The 21,172-nt window shown below is 36.8% G+C and overlaps 1 protein-coding gene across 50 annotated transcripts in view; it reads left to right on the top strand.

Moving 5' to 3' along the window:
- The window catches only part of syd (JNK-interacting protein syd), a 232,877-nt gene that overhangs the window by 184,632 nt on the left and 27,073 nt on the right, over window positions 1-21,172 (top strand). For 31 of the 50 annotated variants that reach the window (XM_071689053.1, XM_071689020.1, XM_071689013.1 and 28 more), the window contains 5 exons: window positions 634-793; window positions 3,442-3,658; window positions 6,868-7,039; window positions 10,769-10,783; window positions 20,278-20,403. In XM_071689053.1, coding sequence (XP_071545154.1) covers window positions 634-793; window positions 3,442-3,658; window positions 6,868-7,039; window positions 10,769-10,783; window positions 20,278-20,403 — 690 coding nt within the window. The remainder of the gene's footprint in view (window positions 1-633; window positions 794-3,441; window positions 3,659-6,867; window positions 7,040-10,768; window positions 10,784-20,277; window positions 20,404-21,172) is intronic. The other 19 variants (XM_071689050.1, XM_071689052.1, XM_071689016.1 and 16 more) reach the window with 3 other exon arrangements.

Below are 21,172 nucleotides of genomic sequence, written 5' to 3'. Positions count from 1 at the left end.
GAAATAGGTTAGACATATGGGGAGGATAAGTGAGGAGATGAGTAAGAGGGTATATGTAGTTAGAAGTGGAGGGAACAAGGAAAAGGGGAAGCCGAGAAGGAGTTGGAAGGATTGAATATGCTTTGAAGTTTCAGGGCCTGAACATGCAGGAGGGTGTGAGGTGTGTAAGGATATTGTGAATTGAAACGATGTGGTATACAAGGGACACCATGCTGCCAGTTGGCTTAACCAAGGTATATAAAGTGGTTGGGGGAAACCACAGAAAAGTCGGAGGCCTGGGTTTGAATAGGGGGCTCTGGTTTGGTTACATTTTATATAACAGCTAAAGTATGGATGTGAGCAAATGAGGCCATTTCATCATCTGTTGCTAGTGCTACCTTGTTAATGTGGGACAGAGGTGAACATATATGATAAAACATTAAGCAAAGACTGATATCACAGTATGCAAGTCATACATATTTGTTTTCATACATATTCACCATTTTCTACATTAATAGGGTAGCTTCAAGAACAGATGACTGAGCCTTAGAGTTTACAAATGTTTGCCTTTTTTTTTTCCACTCCAGTAGGGACATTAGGTAATGCAAGTGCCTCTCCTTTATTCTGATATGTGTGCAATTATATTTTTTATAGACACAAGTGTAGTAACAGAAGAAGTTGAGAAGATGTCCTCTGTGTTGCCGACTATGTGGCTAGGGTCACAAAGTGGCTCCATATATGTTCATTCAGCTGTTCGCCACTGGAAGCGCTGCCTGCATTCAATCAAACTTAAGGACTCTGTGTTGGCCATTGTGTAAGTATACACTATATATGACAAATACAACATAACCATGCCATTTAGTTTTATATTCAGAATGAATCAGCATTTCATATACGAATTTTGAATTTTCAGCAGAGTTACAGGAATAGGTAGTAGTTAGGAGTCAATAACAAGGGAGGTATATTACTGGTACTACTTGCCATGGTATTAGGAGGGTTAGTGATGGCTGTATAGTAAGCCAGCACTAAAGTAATTGTCGAGTTGCACTTTTTTGACCCAATTAGCCGTCTGTTCTTTCTGCTTCACTCACATGAGGACTGCTGGCATTTTGTCCATAAACATATAAACTCTCCTTGTCACACATAATACCTGACATCTCTTAACTTGCACAACTCATTCTTGTAACTCTAGCTTCTGTGTTCATCCAAAAATATACAAACTCTCCTTTTCACACATAACTCTTGACATAACTCACACAACTCATTCTTGTAACTCTAGCTTTTTTTGTGGTGAACACTATGCACTAGCCCTTACGTTTGGCAAAATGGTAGGAGCACTAATTGAAATAGTAGGTAGGAACATCAGACAGGAGCATTAGGTAGAAACTGTTGGTAAAAGTAGTAAGTAGGAGCATTAGCTGGGAGCATTGGTTAGTAGTTGATTGGAACCTAAGGCAGCAGAGATATAGATAAATAGATAGTTTTTGGAGCTTGTAACATTCTTTATTTTAGATTGCAGAATATAACAAAAGTAGAATGTTAATTGCACAACATCATTTTGTTATACCTACACTTATTCTGTGCTCAAAGGCCCATTTTCAGTATATTAGATAATTTTGATGAGAGACAATAAGTCATTCAGGTCATTCACTGATAAGTGTCTTTCTGGTCATTATTAGCTAGGGGCATCTCTTAACAAATGTTGCTTTACCTTTCCTTCACTTTTCCATTCTGATGGTACTATAGCTGTCTCTCCTGTAGACAAAGTAACTCACTTTGATTAGCATTTCTCCTGTAACTCCACTTTGGATGACTTCAATATTACTTCACCCCCTGATGCTTTTCTTACTATTCGTATGTCCCTCCCCATAATCTCTTTTTGGAGAGTCTAAAAAGTGTTTCTTTCTCCGGACACAAGCAAGGCTTATGGTCCTGATGGCATCCATCTCCGTGTACTGAAAGAGTGTGCCTCTAAACTTGCACCTGTGTTTGCTCGTCTGTTTCATTTCTTTTGATAACCAAAACCTTTCATTCTCCTTGAAAGCAAGCATTGATACATCCCGTTCCTAAGAAGGGTGACCATTCTGATCCCTCTAACTATCATCCTATTACTTTGAATTCTACCTTTTCCAGAGTCTCTGAATCCCTCCTCAACTCCCATATCATTAGACAGCCTTGAAAGTCACAGTCTTATCTCAGATCACTTGTATGGCATCCGTAGGGTGAGATCCACTGGTGATATTCTTTCTTATCTTACTAATATCTGGTCATCATCCCTGAAAGATTTTGGAAAGTCCGATGTAGTTGCCCTTGACATATCCAAAGCTTTTGACTGGGTGTAGCATCAGGGTCTCATCTCTAAGCTCCCCTCTTTTGACTTCCCTCCCTCACTTTGATCCGTCATATCTAGCTTCTTCTCCGGCCAGTCTATCTCTGTGGTTGTTGATGGATCAGCCTCCTCCCTTTTCTCCATCAATAGTGGTGTCCTTCAAGGTTCTGTCTATCCCCACATCAGTAAATTCAGACTTGGGCAGGTCATCTCAGTGGGGTAAACGAAATTTAGTTGATTTTAATTTCTCCATGGCCTAGCCAGTTTCAACCTATCTCTCAATCAAAAATCCCTCACAGTTCCTGTCTCTCCTTTGATGGTTCTGTAATTATACCTCTTGACTCAATGAACGTACTTGGTATTACTGTAACATCGACTCTTTCTTGGAAACCCTACATTATGGAAAAGCAAAATCTGCGTCTAAGAAACAGTGTCCTGTTTAGATGTTGAAACTTTTTCTTTTTTTTTTTTTTTGGACAGTTGCTCCATTTATACAAGAGATTGATTTGTCCTTGTATGGAGTACTGCTTTCACACATGTGTCCTTACTTGAGAGAGTTGAGTCAAAAGCAGCCCATCTTATAAACTATTCCAGGCAAACTTCCAAACTTGACCCTCTTGCCCTGTGCTGTAATGTTGGTTTACTTTTCCTCTTCAGTAGGTATTACTGTGGTTTTAGCTCCCAAGAGCTGGCTGTTTGTGTCCCCCCCACCACTAGCTCGACCAAGCAATACTCAAGCAAGCTCCTGCATCACATGCTTACCATGTGGCTATCGGCAACTCAAGGTTGGGCCGTTTTGATACCTGCTTCTTTGGAACTCTCTACCATCTCAATTGTTTCCCAATAACTATGACTTGCCACATTTCAAAAGACAAGTTTTTCACTTCCTCCAAAATTCATAATTAGTTTCCCTTCTCTTTTCTTTTTTCTCTCATAATTCTCTCTGTATTTCAATTAAGGCCCAGCCTTGATGTGGAATTACGTCTGTGACTGGAGCCTTCAACATAAAAAAAAATGTCTGAATAAAATAATAGGAGAAAGGTAGGTTAGTCAGTCTAAGTAATAGGAGAAAGGTAGATTAGTCAGTCTAAGTAATAAGATTAGATTTATAAAATCATTGTTTTTTATTGCAGGCACATAAAGGGTCGAGTATTGGCAGCACTTGCAGATGGCACCGTGGCAATATTTCACCGGCAAGGGGATGGACAATGGGACTTAACAAATTACCACCTGTTAGACTTAGGCAAGCCTCATCACTCCATCCGGTGCATGCATGTCGTACACAACAAAGTCTGGTGTGGATACCGCAACAAGATTCATGTTGTCGACCCTCGAATCATGAATGTTGAAGTATGTGATACTCTAAGTTTAAAAGAATTTGACATTTATTGTCATTATTTTGTTGTAGTGAGTGCATTGTTACCTCAAGCCTCAAGAGAAAGTGAGTTAGACATCTTAATATATTTATCCATTGAAAGTCTCATAGATATATAAATATATTGTGCTGATCATAGATTTGCTCAAAATAAAGTTGATATAATGGTATAGATGTTGTCTGCTGTGTAAGTTACCATTGTTTTTGATTGTCAAATGATGTAACAGGTAATTATGAAGGGTTTTATATGATTTTGTAAACCTTTATTTTATGTATAATTCATTTTGGGATTCTTGTGTTAGGAGTGTGACTAATGTAATAGTTGCACCTCTTACTTGTTTATTTTGAAAACTTTGAACTTATTATCAGTAGATCTAAAACTTTAAGGATGGCAATGGTTGAGTCCTAAGGTTACAATTGCTTTTCATTTTGTCCTTTGATTATTTATTTTTATAACTGTCAGCCTGTTATTATTCATTACAACCCATATCAAATACACTCTTTTGCTTCTAAACTGACAGCTAATCCAGTTAAATCCAGTAACCCATCACAGATGTGGAGAGAGTCACTATTTAGTGTGTTAGGTTTTTTTGCTTAAATGATTGTGAAAGGCAGCAGCCAATGAAAGCAAAAATTGGAGGGTGAGACACGTTGCCCTCCTTTCAGCATATTGTTTGTGATATGTTAGAGAGATTACAAGAGTGCTAAGGCTTCATGTTGCATACTTTCTAATTAGTGTAGTGAAATTTTATCAGGGCTAGGTATTTCAGATGAAGATGTTAGGGGAATGATTGGGGATCAAATGCAGTGGAAACATTTTATATATGAGAATGGTATGAATGGATTTACTTATTTATTTATTGGAATCTTCATTTATGAATCAAAGTCCACATTGAGTCTAGAATTGATTGAAATAGGGAAAGGGCTAAAGAAAGGAAGAAATAGAAAGGGAAGAAGAAATGTTTTTTAGAGTTCTGGAGGTAGTGGATAATCTACTATTTGAATAATGACTTCGTAGTCATTACAAAAGACATAAGGTTGTAAGAGTTTCAGCGTTTTGAATTGTAGATAAGGAAACAGATATCACAACAACCTACCCTGAAGTTGCTAATGGCCATACTTTAATCATGTAAAGTGTTAGGTTGATGAGTGATACATGGTACAACTAATGGTGGATGGGGGCATAAACAGGCATCTCTTGGGAGCAGAAACCCAAGTTGATATCAATAAAAGAGGGAAAATGACTGTGGGGAAAAATTATTGCACACTACAATACACCCACCACCACAAAATTGATGCACTGAACTCAATGTGTGAAATTTTGTTCAGCTCATTTAAGTATCTGTCTGGAGACTTGAAGGGGTCAGTCTGGAATTGATATCATCCCATATTGATACAATATATCAGTATTAAGAGCTGACTGTAAAATCATGAGAATGTTTACATTAGACGACTATTCAGCTGGCAGCTATTGATAGTCATCTTAGTTGTACAGATCTGAAGTGCTTTTTTTCTAATAAGCTGTATTCTGCTAGTACATTTATTTGTTATTTTTAAGAAGCATTCCCAGAAGGAAGCTGTGTGTTTACAAAGTATTTCAAGTGTGTAGTATATGACAGTTGTCCATCCAGTCTAATGAATTTCATGTTCACTGTTATCCTTATATTTTTCCAGTAGGTACTCTTCTGTGACTTACTGCATTGGTTCTGTTTACATCAGTGGTATCACCACACTTTTAAACAATATTTTGGTTTATTCCAGATTTGTTTATCACTTTTCTGTGAAAACTGTCTCTCAAACCTTGTTTTGTCACTTCTTGAGACTGTCAACTTAAATTTCATTGTTCTCACTTCTTGTTTTACTGCACTTGTTTTTTGTTTTATCAGTACATTACACAATCATAAGCCCTTCAGTACTTGAATGTCTTTTGGTTGCTGTATCCCTACATTTTTTGAAGAACTGTTCTGTGTCTGTATCAGCGCTCTGTTTTAAGATATTTAAGGCTCTGATCAGGTCACCCCCCACTCTTTCTTCCAAGGAGGATACAGTTAAAACCTTTATCCTCTCCCTGTAACTCACCTTTCTTAATTCTGGTACTGTCTTTTTTGCCCTCTCTTGGACCTTCGCTATTAAGTTCTTGTGCTTCTTTAGATGCAATGACTAAACTTGAGAAGGATATTTTAGCCATATCTGTATGTAGGAGATGGACAGCTTTCTAAGTACTTGCGGTACAGGTGGCAGGAGAAGGGGATACAGAGGAATTTTAGCAGCATCAAACCATTGGGTTCTTTCAATGCTGTATGTAATGGAAGGATGAGAATGCAGGAGTCATTTGGATACTGGGGGCTTGAGCATTCAAGAAGGGAAGGGGCATGCTTTGAATAGAATGAAATGGATCAATCTGGTACATGATGGGCGATATGTTGTCGATGGGTTGAACCAGGGCGAATGCAGGAAAAAAAGGTAAACTGTGCATGGTTCTGTAAGGCTTACCTATGGATGAATGGATGTGGTTTTGTTTCATTATACATGATGTCTAGAGATTTAATATGTGCAAGTGAGATCATTGTTCTTTTGTTCTTGTAGTTACTTCACTAGAGATTGGATATGTGCAAGTGAGGTCATTGCTCTTTTGTTCTTGTAGTTACTTCACTTGCATGGGAAGGCAGTTTGGTATGAAATAGAAACACTGCAGGGATTTTGACTGTGGCAGTGAACAGAGTACTCATCATTGATTACAAAAATGTGGAACTTGTTAAGATGCTTTTGTGTATATTGCTGCTGTAAATGGAAGAGGATATATATCATTATAGTGAGTAACTGTATTGAAGATATCCTGTAAATTCCTCCTACTCCCTTACTCTGACTTCTTAGGGGTAGCTAATCCATACAAAGGAAAAATAACTGATCAGTTGTGTGGCAATGCATGGCAGGTAGCAGTTGACTTAATTAGCATTTGTATTTGTATCTAAATACCTCATACAGCATTTTTGAAAGTAGGAATCCCCCTTTGTACCATCTACAACGAAAGGGTTAACTAAACTAAGATTTTGGTAGCTTCTGTTTCATATGATTACCATAATTAAATCTTTGGGAGGTTCATTTCTCCATCATTTCTGTTTTTATTATTCATGTTCTATATTTCATATAATTCTAACATTGATAGTCTCATTTGTATCATCAGAAATCATTTGATGCCCACCCACGTAAAGAATCACAAGTGAGGCAGATGGCTTGGATTGGTGATGGTGTTTGGGTGAGCATTCGATTGGATTCAACCCTTCGCCTTTACCATGCACACACTCATCAACACCTTCAAGATGTTGACATTGAACCTTACGTATCCAAAATGCTTGGTAAGTAAACAAGCTTTAGTAATAGCATTTTCTCGTCATTAATCCTTCAGTGTTGTGGTGTTTGCTGAAGTAGGGGATGAAATGATAATTAGTTTTTTTAGATATCTTAGTGTCTTAATCTTTGACAGCCATAGATAAGCCTGATGGGTCTTCTAGTTATGGCAGAAAATGATAAGGAATCAGTAGACAAAAGATTTGAGCATACAAGCTCATTCCTGTCAGCTGGTTGCCCTCTTTTAAGTTGTGCCATAACTAGAAAACATGTCTTAGCTACTTAAATCCATCGCTTATTAGTTGATTTGATTCTTTTTTGCGCTCCAAGTGGAATTAGAAGAGCAGCAGAAATACACTGTGCACATTCTAATTATTGTCATTATTATTCATCTCAATTTACTACAACTTCAGGTTGCTGTGGGGACATTGCAAAAAATTTGGGTCATCAGGCTAGTAGTTACCATATGTATATTGACTGAGCAGCTTGAAAATCTTTTTTAGCATAACTTTCTATAAAATGCATGTTAAATGCTTGAAATAATGAGCATCAGTTCTTTTGGCTGTTAGGCATATGCATAAGCTATTTGTGTGGTGCTCCTTCAGTATATATAAGCAGCATGGACACAGGAGTGAGTAGTGCCTTGCCAGTGTCATTCATAATCCACATACATGTTTCCCATTTTATGTTTATGTAGTGATCTCTACTTGTTTAGAGGAATTATTTACCTCTGAGCACAGTCAGAATTTTTTTGTACAGTTTGAGTAAAATGTGAATGAGGGAACTTGCAAAATTGGCTGGTGTACTGAGATACCAGAAGAGATTAAGTGAAGTATGGAATAGCATGAGAGCGAATGAAAACTAAGAAAGTAGATGAAGAGTGGAAGATATTTAGGGAAATAGTGCTTTCATGTGTTAGTGAAGTGTATTGGATGTGAACAGTTGAGAAAGGGTTGCGTGTGGTGAAATGAGCAAGTTAGATTGCTAGAGAAAAAGAAAATGGAGGAGTATGTATGGTTGAATCTGTTGCTATTTGCTCCGGACACTGGCTAAGTGACAGACCCCTGAGTGAAACTCCAGAAGCTGAAGACAGAATTTGAATCTTTATGAATGGAGGAAGTTGAGAGGAAAATGAACAAAAGTATGTAAATGAGCTGCAGTGGGAGATTGAAGCAGTTTGAATGGGAGGATTTAGAGGCAGTAGAGTGCTCTGGGCACCTAGGAGTGGACTTGACAACAGATGTAATATGAGGGCTGAAGTATGTCAGAGGGTAGAAGCATGGTCTAAGGTCCTGGGTTCATAAAAGAGCATGTATGAGAAATCAGTGTCTGTGAGGGCAAAGGTGGGTGTGTTTGAAGGTACAGTAGTCCTAACTGTGTTTTTTGATGTTAGTCTTTGGCCTTGAATGTGAAAGAAGGAAGAGGAGTGGATGTATGAAATAAAATGTCTGTGAATGATATGTGACGTGGAGCATGTTGATTGCGAAAGGAATGGCATTACAAGAGAGAGATGTGGTATTAAGTGAAGTCTGAATAAGAAACCAGTCTAAGATGTCCTGAAATGGTTCAGACATGTGGAAAGGATAAGTGAACAGAGACTGAATAAAGAGACAGATGTGTCAGAAGCGAAGGAAGGGAGGGGCAGTACTTTACCTGCCAGTCCCTGTAACAAGACTATGCCAGAAGGCTGGGCAAGCATGTATTCCTCATTGCATATCTTGTTTGATGCATAATACAGTTTTTGTCTGTTCCCACAGCCTTACATAATTGCCAGCCTATGGTTCATCAGGGACTGACCTTAAACCACATATCCAGTTTTCTTGTAAAGGTTTCTGTAGGTGCTCCATGTATGTGCCTTATATCTCTTGAAATTACTTTGAATAGCATTTCCAAGTCTTTTATAGGATTTTTGTGTCTTTGTATGGTATCTTTTTAGAATACTCTTAGGTACTGTTGCAGACTTGATAGTTGTATCTTCATTCTTAAAGGCTTAGATCTAATTTACGTTCTTCTTTTCAGGCTGTGTACTTTGATGTCTTTGTACCTCACTTGATAATTCATATGTTCTAGACCATTGGTTTTGCATAGGAAGGGATTCAGACGTCTTATTGACTTGTTTATTTCCGTGTGTTTGGCATACATGTAGCATTATTCAGTTTTACTTCATATTTATGCATTATCCCTTTTGGTACACTGATTTTTTTGCCTTTCCTTTTAGTGTATAGAAAAAATAATAAAAAGGTTCTCAGATAATGTAAACAATTCCTGGTTAAGGAGAATTTTTTTTTTTTTTTTTGCATTATTTGGTCATAAGTACACAAAAAAATTATGTCATTTTTCTGTTTATATGATTAAGTGCACAGGAAGTTATCAGAACCATTTCTTTCCTTCTCAATTAAGAGTCAAGGATTCCTGTTGTAGGAAAATCATATTGTTTACTGTATTGGACAATCCCAAAGTTGGGCAGTGGGATCATGATGGTGGGTGCTGTTGGCAGCAGTGGACACTACAGTTGTGGCAAATCCCGAGAAAAGATACACAACCATGCACTGTGGTCATTAGCAGATTATTAAGGTGTCTGGTAACTCCAATGACTCACCATTGTTTGGGTTGTCTTGTATGGCCAGACAACAGAGCTTACAGTGCATTTGTCATTCAACTTGTGGAAAAATACATTGCCTCATTGGACTTTTGGATGATAATAATATTGGTAGGATTGAACAATTTTATCATCAGCTCCCTCACTCATTGTGAAAAGTCATAGCATCATACCTATCATTATTTGTCTTGATAATATTGTTTTATCAGTATGCTCCTTGAATCTAAGTTTCCCTTGTTAGCACCTAGATGTTTGACATTTCCTTCTCTTATTTTGTCTTCCCTGTTGGACCTTTGTAGGGAGTTGCCAATGTATTGTTAATAGTTTCATGACTTACTGAAATTTATCTTCATCAAATTCTATCATGTTCATTTCTGCCCATTTGTAGATTATGTTTGAGTCTGTTTGCAGTTTTTTGGTGTTCCTTTTTTTTTTATTCTGCCTTATTACTAATTTTTTTATGGATGTTGAAAGGGATGACCATTCATTGATATACCTCATTTTGGAAGGTAAAACAGTTTTAATTACCCTACTGAGCAAGTTCTCTCTCAGATGCCCTTAGTTCATTTTTCAGAACCATCATTTTCAGTCTTATGTTTTCTGTGACTTAAGGAGTTGCTGTTGTATACATGGATAAAATTGCAATAGTATAACTTGGGGAGAAAAATAGCTATAACTAATTTGAGTAAAGAACATTAGGTATGTAGTATTTCAGCAATGAAAAATGAGCCACTAACAGTTTTGCAGGTTTACAGTTTACAGCAATTAAATGGTTGCTAAGATAACGTAAGGTAATGCTTTTGCCTTTATAGTTATGTAACTGCAAACAGATCCTTTTCTACTATTTGAAAGATATTAGGAACCTCTAAAGAAGTGTTACCATACCTTCTTACAAAAAGCTGTAATAATGCATCATTCCTCCAGTACCTACTTTTATACAATACTGCTTACTGATTTGGCCTGATTTGCTCAACCTGCTGCACCATCACCACCACCACCTGCGTTACTGCTGCTACTGCTGCTGCTGTGCTGCTGCTGACTACTGAATCTTCTCCATGCTGTTGTTTCATCTGCTGCTTTCTTCTGCTTGCCTCACTGATGCTGTATGATGACTGCCAAATTTTTACGCCTGATATAGGTGTCTTCCCAGGAGGTATTAACCTGCAGTATTATTTGATCAGGAGTTTTAGGCTTAAGATATTTGCTGTTTGAACTTATTCGTACTTTGCTCTGATCATGTTGTCACAACTGGTTCTCTTGAGTGTTCTACTTGGAGAAGTTTGGAGTTTTTAGTGGCATTATTAACAAGATTTTTGTGCAAACTTTGCTCTCAGTTTAGCAACACATAGATACAGAATAGAAACCATCCTGACCTTAGAGTATCATTCTTAGCTGATGTTAAGCTTACTTGAGTTCAAGAGTGTTTGTACTTGGGTTTGCATTGTGTAATCATACATAGGCAGAATAAGATAATGGCCTGGCATTTCTTTGTTGGTATGAATTTCTTTCATGGACAATATTTTACTTTTGGGTCTTGAGTATCCTCATACTCATTGTAATATCTATCATATATGTCTTGGAGCCTTTTCTGAGTGTGGAACATTGAAAGTTGATTCATGTCCTCTGCGTTATGATTTAATCATCTGGTACTATAGTGTGTCTTAGAAATTTAGAATAATTGTGGTGATAAGACCATTTACTGATTAAAAGGGATTGGATATTTTTCAAGCTCCACAATCTCCATGAGTACTGTTGGACATTTTAGGATTTTGTGGACATTGCTTAGTTCATCAAAGCTGTCTCAACATTAAGTTCTACTTTTAATTACCTGTCTCTACAGTAGAGGGAGGGAATTATACACTCATGAGGCCCCATCGTTTGAATTTTCTTTACCAACACACAGCTTTTTAAGCTTTTGTATACTGTCTGCAGTGGTATGACACTTGTTATCCTAGCCTACTTAGATGTGGCTTTGTTGGGATCCTTTCTTTATTCATTATCATGAAGATAATTTTCTGTCCACCAAATAAGTTTACCCTAAAAGCCTGCCTGAAAATCCTGTTTCTCTGAGAATCACTAGTGTGGAATGGTATCAAAAGTCTTTAGCAGTCAAGGAACACACAAACCACCTATCCAAGTCTTTTGTCAGAAATAGATTTCCTTGTGTCACAAAAGTCTCAAAGAATCAATATTTATGACCCCTATTCTTAGAATTTTTGTTGTATCCTGCTTTGGTAGTTTCTCCTTTGCAAGTGATCATCTATTTGTATATTGATTTTATTTTTCAGGAGTAGAGTGCAACTCCCCTGTCTCTACACCTTTCTTACAATTTTTGATAAACTTTTCAGGTGGCCTGTTAAGTGTTTTGCACACTGTCATTGCAGATGGTCCATTTACCTTACATGAATCATAATCCATCAGTCGCCTTTCTTTGCTTTTTGAAAGAGCTTCATTGTTTGCCAAGTCTTCATCTCCTTAGTTTCGAATTACTGTTCCCTCCACTTATTTTTGTATCTCTAACAACCCTCCCATTTGTGTGCCTTTTTGTGTGTGAGAGGAATTGGATACCTGTAGGTCCCAATCTCTAGACTTTTCTTTATGATTAGATAATTATACATGCCCAGCACCCCTTTTTGTAGTACTCCTACAGCTTGAAGGTTACATTTAACACAGAAGCAGGGTAAGGTGGTCTTCTTTTAAGTGGTTAGGTCCTCAACAACACTTTACTCCTTTCCATCTACTGATGGTGATATAGTCTTGTTGAAAGTGACGTTTCACTCCTGTTGTTATCAGAATATGTAACCATTTCTTTATAATCATACAGCTTTGAGCATGTTAATGCTCTGCATATGCTATTGCTTCACTGGATTTTCCATTTATCTACTGCTCTTTTACCGCAAGTATTTTGTCTAATAGTTTCTTACTTATGTATTGCATAGTTTTTTGATACACACTGTAGTTTACTTCTGCCTCAGTTGATGAAATTGATGAAGCATATTACAAGTCCAACTCAGTTCCCTTCTTTCAAACAATCTTACTTACCCATTATAGGACCTTCATTAGCATATCTATATGTTTTCTGGAGTGGAGTTGTTAAACTGGTGATGCATGCTCAAATCTGGGTGTACCAGATGCTACAGACATTTGTCTGATTATCTCTTTATTCAAGTACTTGAAGATGATTTGACATTTTCATTGCTCTTCAAAAATAATAATTGATGTTTATCCCGACACCAACATGCTTGTTGCATGCCTCTTGGACTTTGAATGTCATGCCTTTGATGTCACTGTCTCAAAATTTTTTGCTTCCTTATTAATGTTTTCTGTTTTACCTTTTCACTAACAGATAACCCAACTCAATAAAATTTTAAAATTTAATTGTTTGCCACAAGACTTCAATGTCCCTTTACTTTGGTAATTGTTTTTTTACACCACAAAGATGCTTTTTTTTTTGGGGGGGGGGTGGAGTTTGTATGTTTTCTATTCATTACAATCTGTAGGAAATCATCAGCTATCCTAATGATAATGCAGGCTATGATAATGAGTGTCTCAATGGGGACACTTTCCATTTAACCTGTGATCATTTGCAGTTTCATCTCCGATTAGGGCATGATCATTCTCTTGTAGCCACCTTTTTACTCACTGCATTTCCTTCTCTGAATGCCCCCACATCTCGCTGTCTGTGGCACTTTAGTAGCGAATACAGAATTATTTTATGAAAGTTGTATTTTTTCTTTGAAAAGCTCATGGCTTCTCATAAGGCAATACTTATAATTACACTTAGTGTAAAGCAGTATTGATTCTGGGAATGGAGATGTATTCCTCCCTTCCTGTAAGAACACATCATCCAGTCTATGTTTCACCCATTCTTGTTCTGATGCTATTCATGGAGGCTTGGCTTGGCTTGACTTATCAGGCATGATAAAAAAAACTCATTCGCTAAAGTCTCATTCATCTTATCTCTGCCTGAAGTTGTTGCCAGTACATATTTCCTGTGTAATATAACACACCTGAACACTGGTATAATTACAGAAATTTCGAGACATTGTCCTACTCCAAAAAAGTAGAAAGTAAAGCAGTTATGGAGACTTTTGCCATGGCCACCCCTTTGAAGGTTTTCTCAAAGGGAAGGGGCAACAGAGATATAGATAAGTAAAAGCAAATTAAAAATATTGTAAATGGCTTCATAAATGTAGATTTTTGCTCATGTTAGGAATACTAGGGAGGAATATGAATTTTTTATTTGAGAGAATTACAAGTCAAAGAAAGATATTTGTTGGAGACATGAAACTGAAGTGAGTAAGTAAAATAAAGAAATAGAACTTGGAGAACAGAAGATTTGAGAATACAAGAATGATAGAAACAGAATGATAAGAAGAACAGAATAAACTAAATGGTTGAATGGATCAAGACCCTCATGGTTGTAGCAAAAGAACTAGAGACCCAAACCATTTTTATCAGAAATGTTAATGGAAGTGGGATTGACTCCAGTAGAATTCAGCATGAAAAACTGAGTAGACATAAAGAAGTGAGTGAGTGAAGAGCAAACAGACACTGTCTTAAGAAGGACCGAAAGATGAAAAAAAATTGAGAAATATGAATGTGCATAGTTTAGTAACATTGAATTTACAGATTATATAATACTGATAAAACACTCAAAGTTGGTACTTTCCCTCAAATTAACTGATGGCTCTCTCCATCAGTAATGTGCCATTCAAAAATTCCGTGTTCATTCGTATAAAGATAATTGGGCTATTATGTAAATGGAGCACAGCATGTCTTTTGAATATAGAATTGAGAAAGATTATGACTAATTTGTCCTAGACTTCTTATTTAAGTGGTGTTCATTCTTTATCTCTCTTTTACTGGTAAACTTTGTCCAACCTCTTAACTAAATTAGGTTTTCTGTGGTCTATGGCACTATACTTTTGATTCCTTGTAAGAAACCGTAAGCATTTTTTCTGCTTTTTGCTTGTAGCAAAGATGTGCTTTAGTGACATATTTAAAATGTTCTGGGTGTGGGTTTTCCTTTGTAATCAATTTAGCTATGTTGTTTTACATTATTGGTGAATCCCTCTCCTTTTTTCAGTTTGGTCTAAAAGTTGGAGAGGGTGCTGTAATGTAAGGGATGTGCCCTTCCATCAAGTTATGCATGTTAAGAATTGCAATATATTCTCATTATCAGTGGTTAGGAAACAGCCAGGATAATTTTGCAGTGCATATGAATTTGGTATTGGATTTTTTTGATTCAGTCTCAAATTAGAATCCACTGTGCAGTTACTTTTGCTGGTTTTGAAAGTTGTATTAAACCTGTTTGGAAGTGGTGGTGACTGTGCATTGATTTAGAATATTTGCAGGTTACCTTGCAATATATGTTAATCATAATAATGCTTTACTTGTGCAAGACATCGTTTTTCATTACAACATTACCCCATCCCCCTTTCTTTCTTCCTAAGAAAGTCTTTAATAGGATGAAAGCTCTTCATTTACTCATACTTTTTTTGTTTGACTCCTAGATATGAAATGTCTTGAATCGTTGTATGTTTTCCTGTATTAGATTTTATGTATGTTTTGCCTTTTGCATATATTACACTTCTACACTCTGAGTTATGTTAGTCCACAACAAAACCAAAGAATTTGAAAATACACACAGATAGGCAGATGAGACTAGCTTACTTTTGTCAGAGGAGAATACTCTGTTGTTGGGCTTATGTAGCCTTCCTTTGTTCAGTAGCCTCAGCGCCTCAAGTGTTTCAGTGTCTTGGCATTATGGTTTATTTCTTTCTTTTTCATATACATTTGTAAATTGCAGTACTTTATACATCAATGAAATGAAGTACAGTATAATCAGTGCAGTATATTTATTCAGGTTCATATGACAGGACAGTATGTCTGGGATATTTATGAATGTCTTGTAACAGCTGCAATATATATGTTACTTGACAGTTTGTCTTATTTATGAATCTAGTGAAAGCATGCAATAAAGTTGAAAGAAAGGCGATGTGGAAGGTGCTTCAAATATATGAGATGAATGGAAAGTTATCAAATGCAGTGCATAGTTTTCACCATGAGAGTAAGGCATGTATGAATAGGAAGGGTGGAGGATGAGTAATTGCTAAAGGTAGGTCTCTGTCAAGGTTGTGGGATTACACTGTGGTTGTTGAATCCACTTGTGTTGGGGAAAGGGATGGTAGGGTAAAAGGAGGTGATGATATGGTTCTGGTGGCAGACTCTAGAAAGATACTTTAGAAGCTGGTGACAGAGTTTTAGTTGTGAAAGGAGAAAAGCTCAAAGTGAATTTAAACAGAGGTTAGGAAATGAGATGCAGCATGGTGTTGAGACAGGATGATTTAAGTTTGGATGGGAAGGACCTGGTGGAAGTTAGTGCTTTAGGTACCCAGCAGTGGATATGGCAGCAGATGGTATTAAGGGGCTGCAGTGAATCATAGACTGAGAAAGGGGTCTAATTTCTTGGGTGCTTTGAAGAGTGTTTGGAAGGTGAGGGCAAAGATGGGTGTACCTGAAAGTTGTCTCATTAGTGTTTTATGGATCTGTTTGGGGACTTGATTGCTGAGGAAAGGAACAGGAGTGGATGTATTGAAAATTAAATGGTTGAGGACAGTGTTTGGCATGAGGTGGGTTGAACATGTTTAGGATGAAAGTGAAGGAAAGGGGATTGGCTGAGATAGTTGACCAGGGTATTCTGATATAGTTTGGACATATGGAGAGTATGAGCAAAGAAATATGGACTTGAAGGATCCAAATTGTTAGAAATGGAGGGAGGAAGATGGAGAGTGAGACCAAGAAGGAAATGAAGGAATGGGGTGAAGGAGGTTTTAGGGACTAGAACTGAACATTTAAGATGTGATATATGGGGGGTCTTTGTGCTGTTACTGGCCTGATCCAGGTCATGTGAAGTGGTCAGTGTGTGGCTTGGCTTTGGATAATATGCTCTAGTATTAGTGCACTCTTCATAACAGCTAGAGGGTGGATGTGCAGTTGAAGATGTTGGTTATTTGTTCCTGGTACTACTTCTTGGGAGAAGCAACTAAGTATAAAAAAAGCTGAGTTTTGCATTTACAAAAACAATGAGTTGAAAGTCAGAAGAGGTAGTGTAGATCACATGTTGATGTTTTTGAGGGTATTTTGATAACAAGAAATATTTTGCTTTCACAAGTTTAATTTCCAGGTACCCAATGCTGCATTATAGCAAGTTATTTTGAGAGCTATGTATGTTTTGCTCAGCTTTTTACTTCAGTCTTTTTTAAGTTTTTGACTTATTGCTATATTATGGCGCAACATGAATTAACATGACTATTTCAGAATGACCATGTTGTGTAAATTGGAAAGATTTATTTTGCTGCACTGAGCTTAGGCTTTTTCATCTTAATGACCTGTTTTCAGTCTCTTGTTCCATCTTTTCATTCATCCTGGAGACAAAGAACAAAACACCACAGCACACACTAGGACCTTGGTAGACTTGCTGCTTGTGAGATTACATGAGCTGTGGCTTGTTCATGTCCTGTTATAGTTTCTGTTTGTTTGTAACTTTAACAGTTGTTGCTATACTAAGAGCTAATTTTGGCTGCAGACTTTATTCTAACTGTGGAATTATCTAAATTTGCCCTACAAGAACACTCAAGGGTGCTTGTTGTAATTGTTTTAGATTAATGAGAAAAAATTTACCTTTGTTTCATTATAAGTCTTCTAACCGAGAAAGACATAAAGAACTTCAGCATTATATATTAGTTTAGGATTGCCTGGATAATGTAAATATTTTTGGTAATTCATATGCCCAATTTAATCTTTTTTCCATTGGCCATCATCATTTATCAGACCAGGAACCTTGCATGTGCAACATACTTTATTTTCATTTCTTTTTACAAATGTATTCCAACAGAAAATTGATATCTAAAAGGGACCCCCCCCACCAGAAAGTTTACTGTGCACTAGTAAAAATAGCATGCAAGCACTATTGTGAGCCAGCCCAACCTCAAATGCCACTGCCTCACTCTCTGTATAACCAGTGAGATGGATAAAACTATCAGAACTGAGTGTTTAATTTAAAACACTGTGGGTCAACCTTGCATGTGTATCAGTCTTGAGGAATTGTTCCAAGGGTTGCCCAGATTTTTCTCGGGATTCCAGAAAAGTCAAGTGAAAGGTAAGTGAAGAGATATTACTGGACTGGTGGCGACATGATTTGATTTGCTTCTGCAAACATTAAAGCACAGAGTGGGTTCATAGATGTTGGAGGGTATCAATTGCATGTCAACATTTAGTATCATAGCTAGATTGTATTTCTCAGCCAGCTGTTGATCTGTTCTGTCTTTATGACCTCTGTGTTAGATCGCATAAATTCCAGGCATGATGAATAAGATTATGTTGGCTTGGGATAAACACTGTTGTTGTAATTCCACGAGGATTACAATGAATATTCTGTTTTTCCGTGAAAATGAATTTTTGATATATTTTCAGACTATAGACATCTACATGTGGTTAACTGCCTATTAATGGATGTAGACTTGAGAATATAGTTTATGTAGTTGGTTTTGGCTGGAGTTTTATGGGAATGTTTTATGTGTGCAGAAATATCATAGTCAAGTGTAGGTGGTTCTCATCTAATGTTCATGATAATCTTTAACTTTTTTTTCCTTAGTGCGTATGTCATACTGTATCATAGTTTTAGAAATCTTTCTAATTTGATAAATTCCTCCTCTTGTGATTTAGAAGAGTTAGATTTATAATTTTAGGAGACAGCAAAGTCAAAGCAAATTGACTTTCTCTGTACCCAGTGTTAGATAAGTTCTTCTATGCTTGTGCATATATCCTTCTCTTGTCTATTAGCATTCATAGCATAATTCACTTTTCATCCCTAAAGTAGTGTTCATAATTCACTATAACTGAAAAAAGTTTACCTTTTCATAGAATTTCTTTGATTCACAAGACTTGCTTGCCACTAGAATGAAAGATGAAATTTGTGTGAACAAGATAAGTATTCTTTTGCTTTGCTTATCACAAGATGACACAGCTTTGTAGTACACATTCTCACACCAGCTGTTGATTTTATTTGTGTGACTTTCAATTTCCTCTTCTCACAAAACCATTCAGACTTGGACACCAGTATTTGCAGCTTTAAATCTGCCACCAGAGCCATGTAATATACAAACAGCAGCTGACTCAATTTCCAGTCCCCCACACCCCCTTCCCCTTACCCAGTCACCAGATTTCAGCATTTGGAGAGCAATAAAGAGGATAATCTCAGCGGGCAAATAATAGAATTGCATAGAATCTCAGATTTTTCCTTTTTCTTGGAAGCATTCCTTGATGCAGACCATCCCCAAGAAAGATCATTCTAAACCAACTCTCATTTCTATTGTCTTAAAGTCTTTGGAAGTTTCCTTAACATGCACTTTCTCAGACACTTAGAATTCCATTTCTTTCTTTCTAATCACCAGTACAGCTTTCATGGCACAAGGTCTGCTGGAGATGCTCTCTCTTCTTTGACTCTCCTCTAGTCCTCTTCTCTAAGGGAATTTGATGAAACTTTTGTTAGAACATCTCAAAAGCATATGAAAGGATATGGCATGTCTTTGCTCTCAAACATTCATAGCACTGATGTTTCTGCTTCTCTGCTCTACTGTTCGTTGCTTCCTCCCCAGTCTGTGATTGCTTCCATAAGTGATCTCCCCTCCAGTATTACTTCCCCAGAAAAGGAACAAAGCCAGGAGCCAAGTGGGATTTAAATAATCATTGATTATCGGCACTTGATGAGGTGGGTTGTCTCCATGAACATGCTGTGCCACATGTCTAGAAAAATTACATGTTAAGTAAGATTATATGAACTCCTACTGAGTGCGATTTCACCTTCACACACACATATATATATATGTGTGTGTGTGTGTTTGTGTGTGGAAACTAGCCTGACAAGTATTGACCATTATTATATCTCTTCTCAAAAAGCAAAACTCTTAAATTCTTAGATTCTCTCCCTATAACCTTTGAACCTTTAAAAGTCAGGTCTACAAATACCTGAATAGCTTTTATTGATCACCTCTTACCTGATATGGCCCTGAATGAGGCATGTTTTGCCTGTGCCATTTTGGTCACAATAATAAAAAAAGATATAGTTGGTAGACTTAAGTGTACAAAGACTGTTTTGGAGTATCTTTTTTTTTTATATCAAAGTTTATACATACTGATTAATGCAGTGGTGTGTTTTCAGTGAAGAAAACTAGTTGAAAAACAAAGGGCAACCAGAGGTATGATAGGACAGAATGAGAGAATGCTTTTACCTGAGCAGTGTTTTGATGAAGAAATCTTTGGGTAAACTCAGAGATATGGTGCATGAATGGCGGTCTACACAAACCACTCAACAGCAGAAGAAATGAAGGATAATATGGATACATTGGATGAAAAAATTGGAAAATAAAGTGAAAATATTGTTTTCGGATATACTACTTGTATTTTATAGTGAGAATATTATTTTCAGATATACCACCTGTGCTCTATAACTTTTGTTTTCATTTGCTTTGGTTTTCTTAAGCTAGAAGCCAGGGAAGATTGCTTATGTATCTTATTAGTGCTCTTAAAGTTTTAGCTTATTTTGAATGTCTTAATTGATCTTCAGAAAACATTTAACCACAGTCACTGTTCCAGGGACGGGCAAGTTGGGCTTCTCCTTTGTCAGAATAACTGCCCTTCTCATCTCTTCTAATCGGCTGTGGATTGGGACAGGGAATGGAGTCATCATTTCTGTTCCATTGTCTGAAAGTAAGTACATCAAATGACATTCCTCCCTCCCTTCCTTTTGTTAATCACTGTAGTTAGTAGCCCTGCTCAGCTTACATGTTCATTCTCACTCAGTACAATTGGTACAGACAGACAGAGATTGCTGTTGATAAATTTGTAGAGTCTATTTAGATTATTTTTTCACTTCACAGAAGTTTTTGTATTGCAGTGAAGATTTTATGGCAGACTCAGAATTCTCAGCATTGAAAATAAGTTCCATTGTTTGGAAAGTATTCCTTATCATCTTTGAATAACTAGTATATAATATAAATTTTGATGTATGAATGGTATAATGGTGGTGCATAAAAATTCTTCTATTATAATTTTATATTTCTGATGATATTTCAGATGTCATTTATTTTTAGTTGTATACATGTATAAGTATATATATATGTATGTGAGTGGATGGGCCATTCTTCATCTGTTTCCTGGCACTACTTCGCAGATGTGGGAAGCAGCAGTCAAGTTTAATACAAAGAATAATTGATAGATTCCACCATTTAGGCCTTTGAGTCAGTATTATACCTCCTTGCTGTATCCATCCACATAATTGCATTATTATGGAGAATTCCATAAGTTGCTGTTGTTAGATCACAGTAATTTCCATGTTTCATCATCAGCTAGGATGTTTTTTTCTCAGTGGCTCTTGGAATTTTTGTCTCCTTCTCATTCCCCCAAGCTTTTCTTTGTTTATCCATAACTATTTCTTGGCTTGCACACACTTTACTGTTTGTAGCTACATAACATCCAT

This window comes from Panulirus ornatus, chromosome 46 (assembly GCF_036320965.1).
Source record: "Panulirus ornatus isolate Po-2019 chromosome 46, ASM3632096v1, whole genome shotgun sequence".
NCBI classification, from domain to species: Eukaryota; Metazoa; Arthropoda; class Malacostraca; order Decapoda; family Palinuridae; genus Panulirus; species Panulirus ornatus.
Note: the sequence above shows the minus strand (reverse complement) of the source record. Positions and strands in the feature narration are given on the sequence as shown.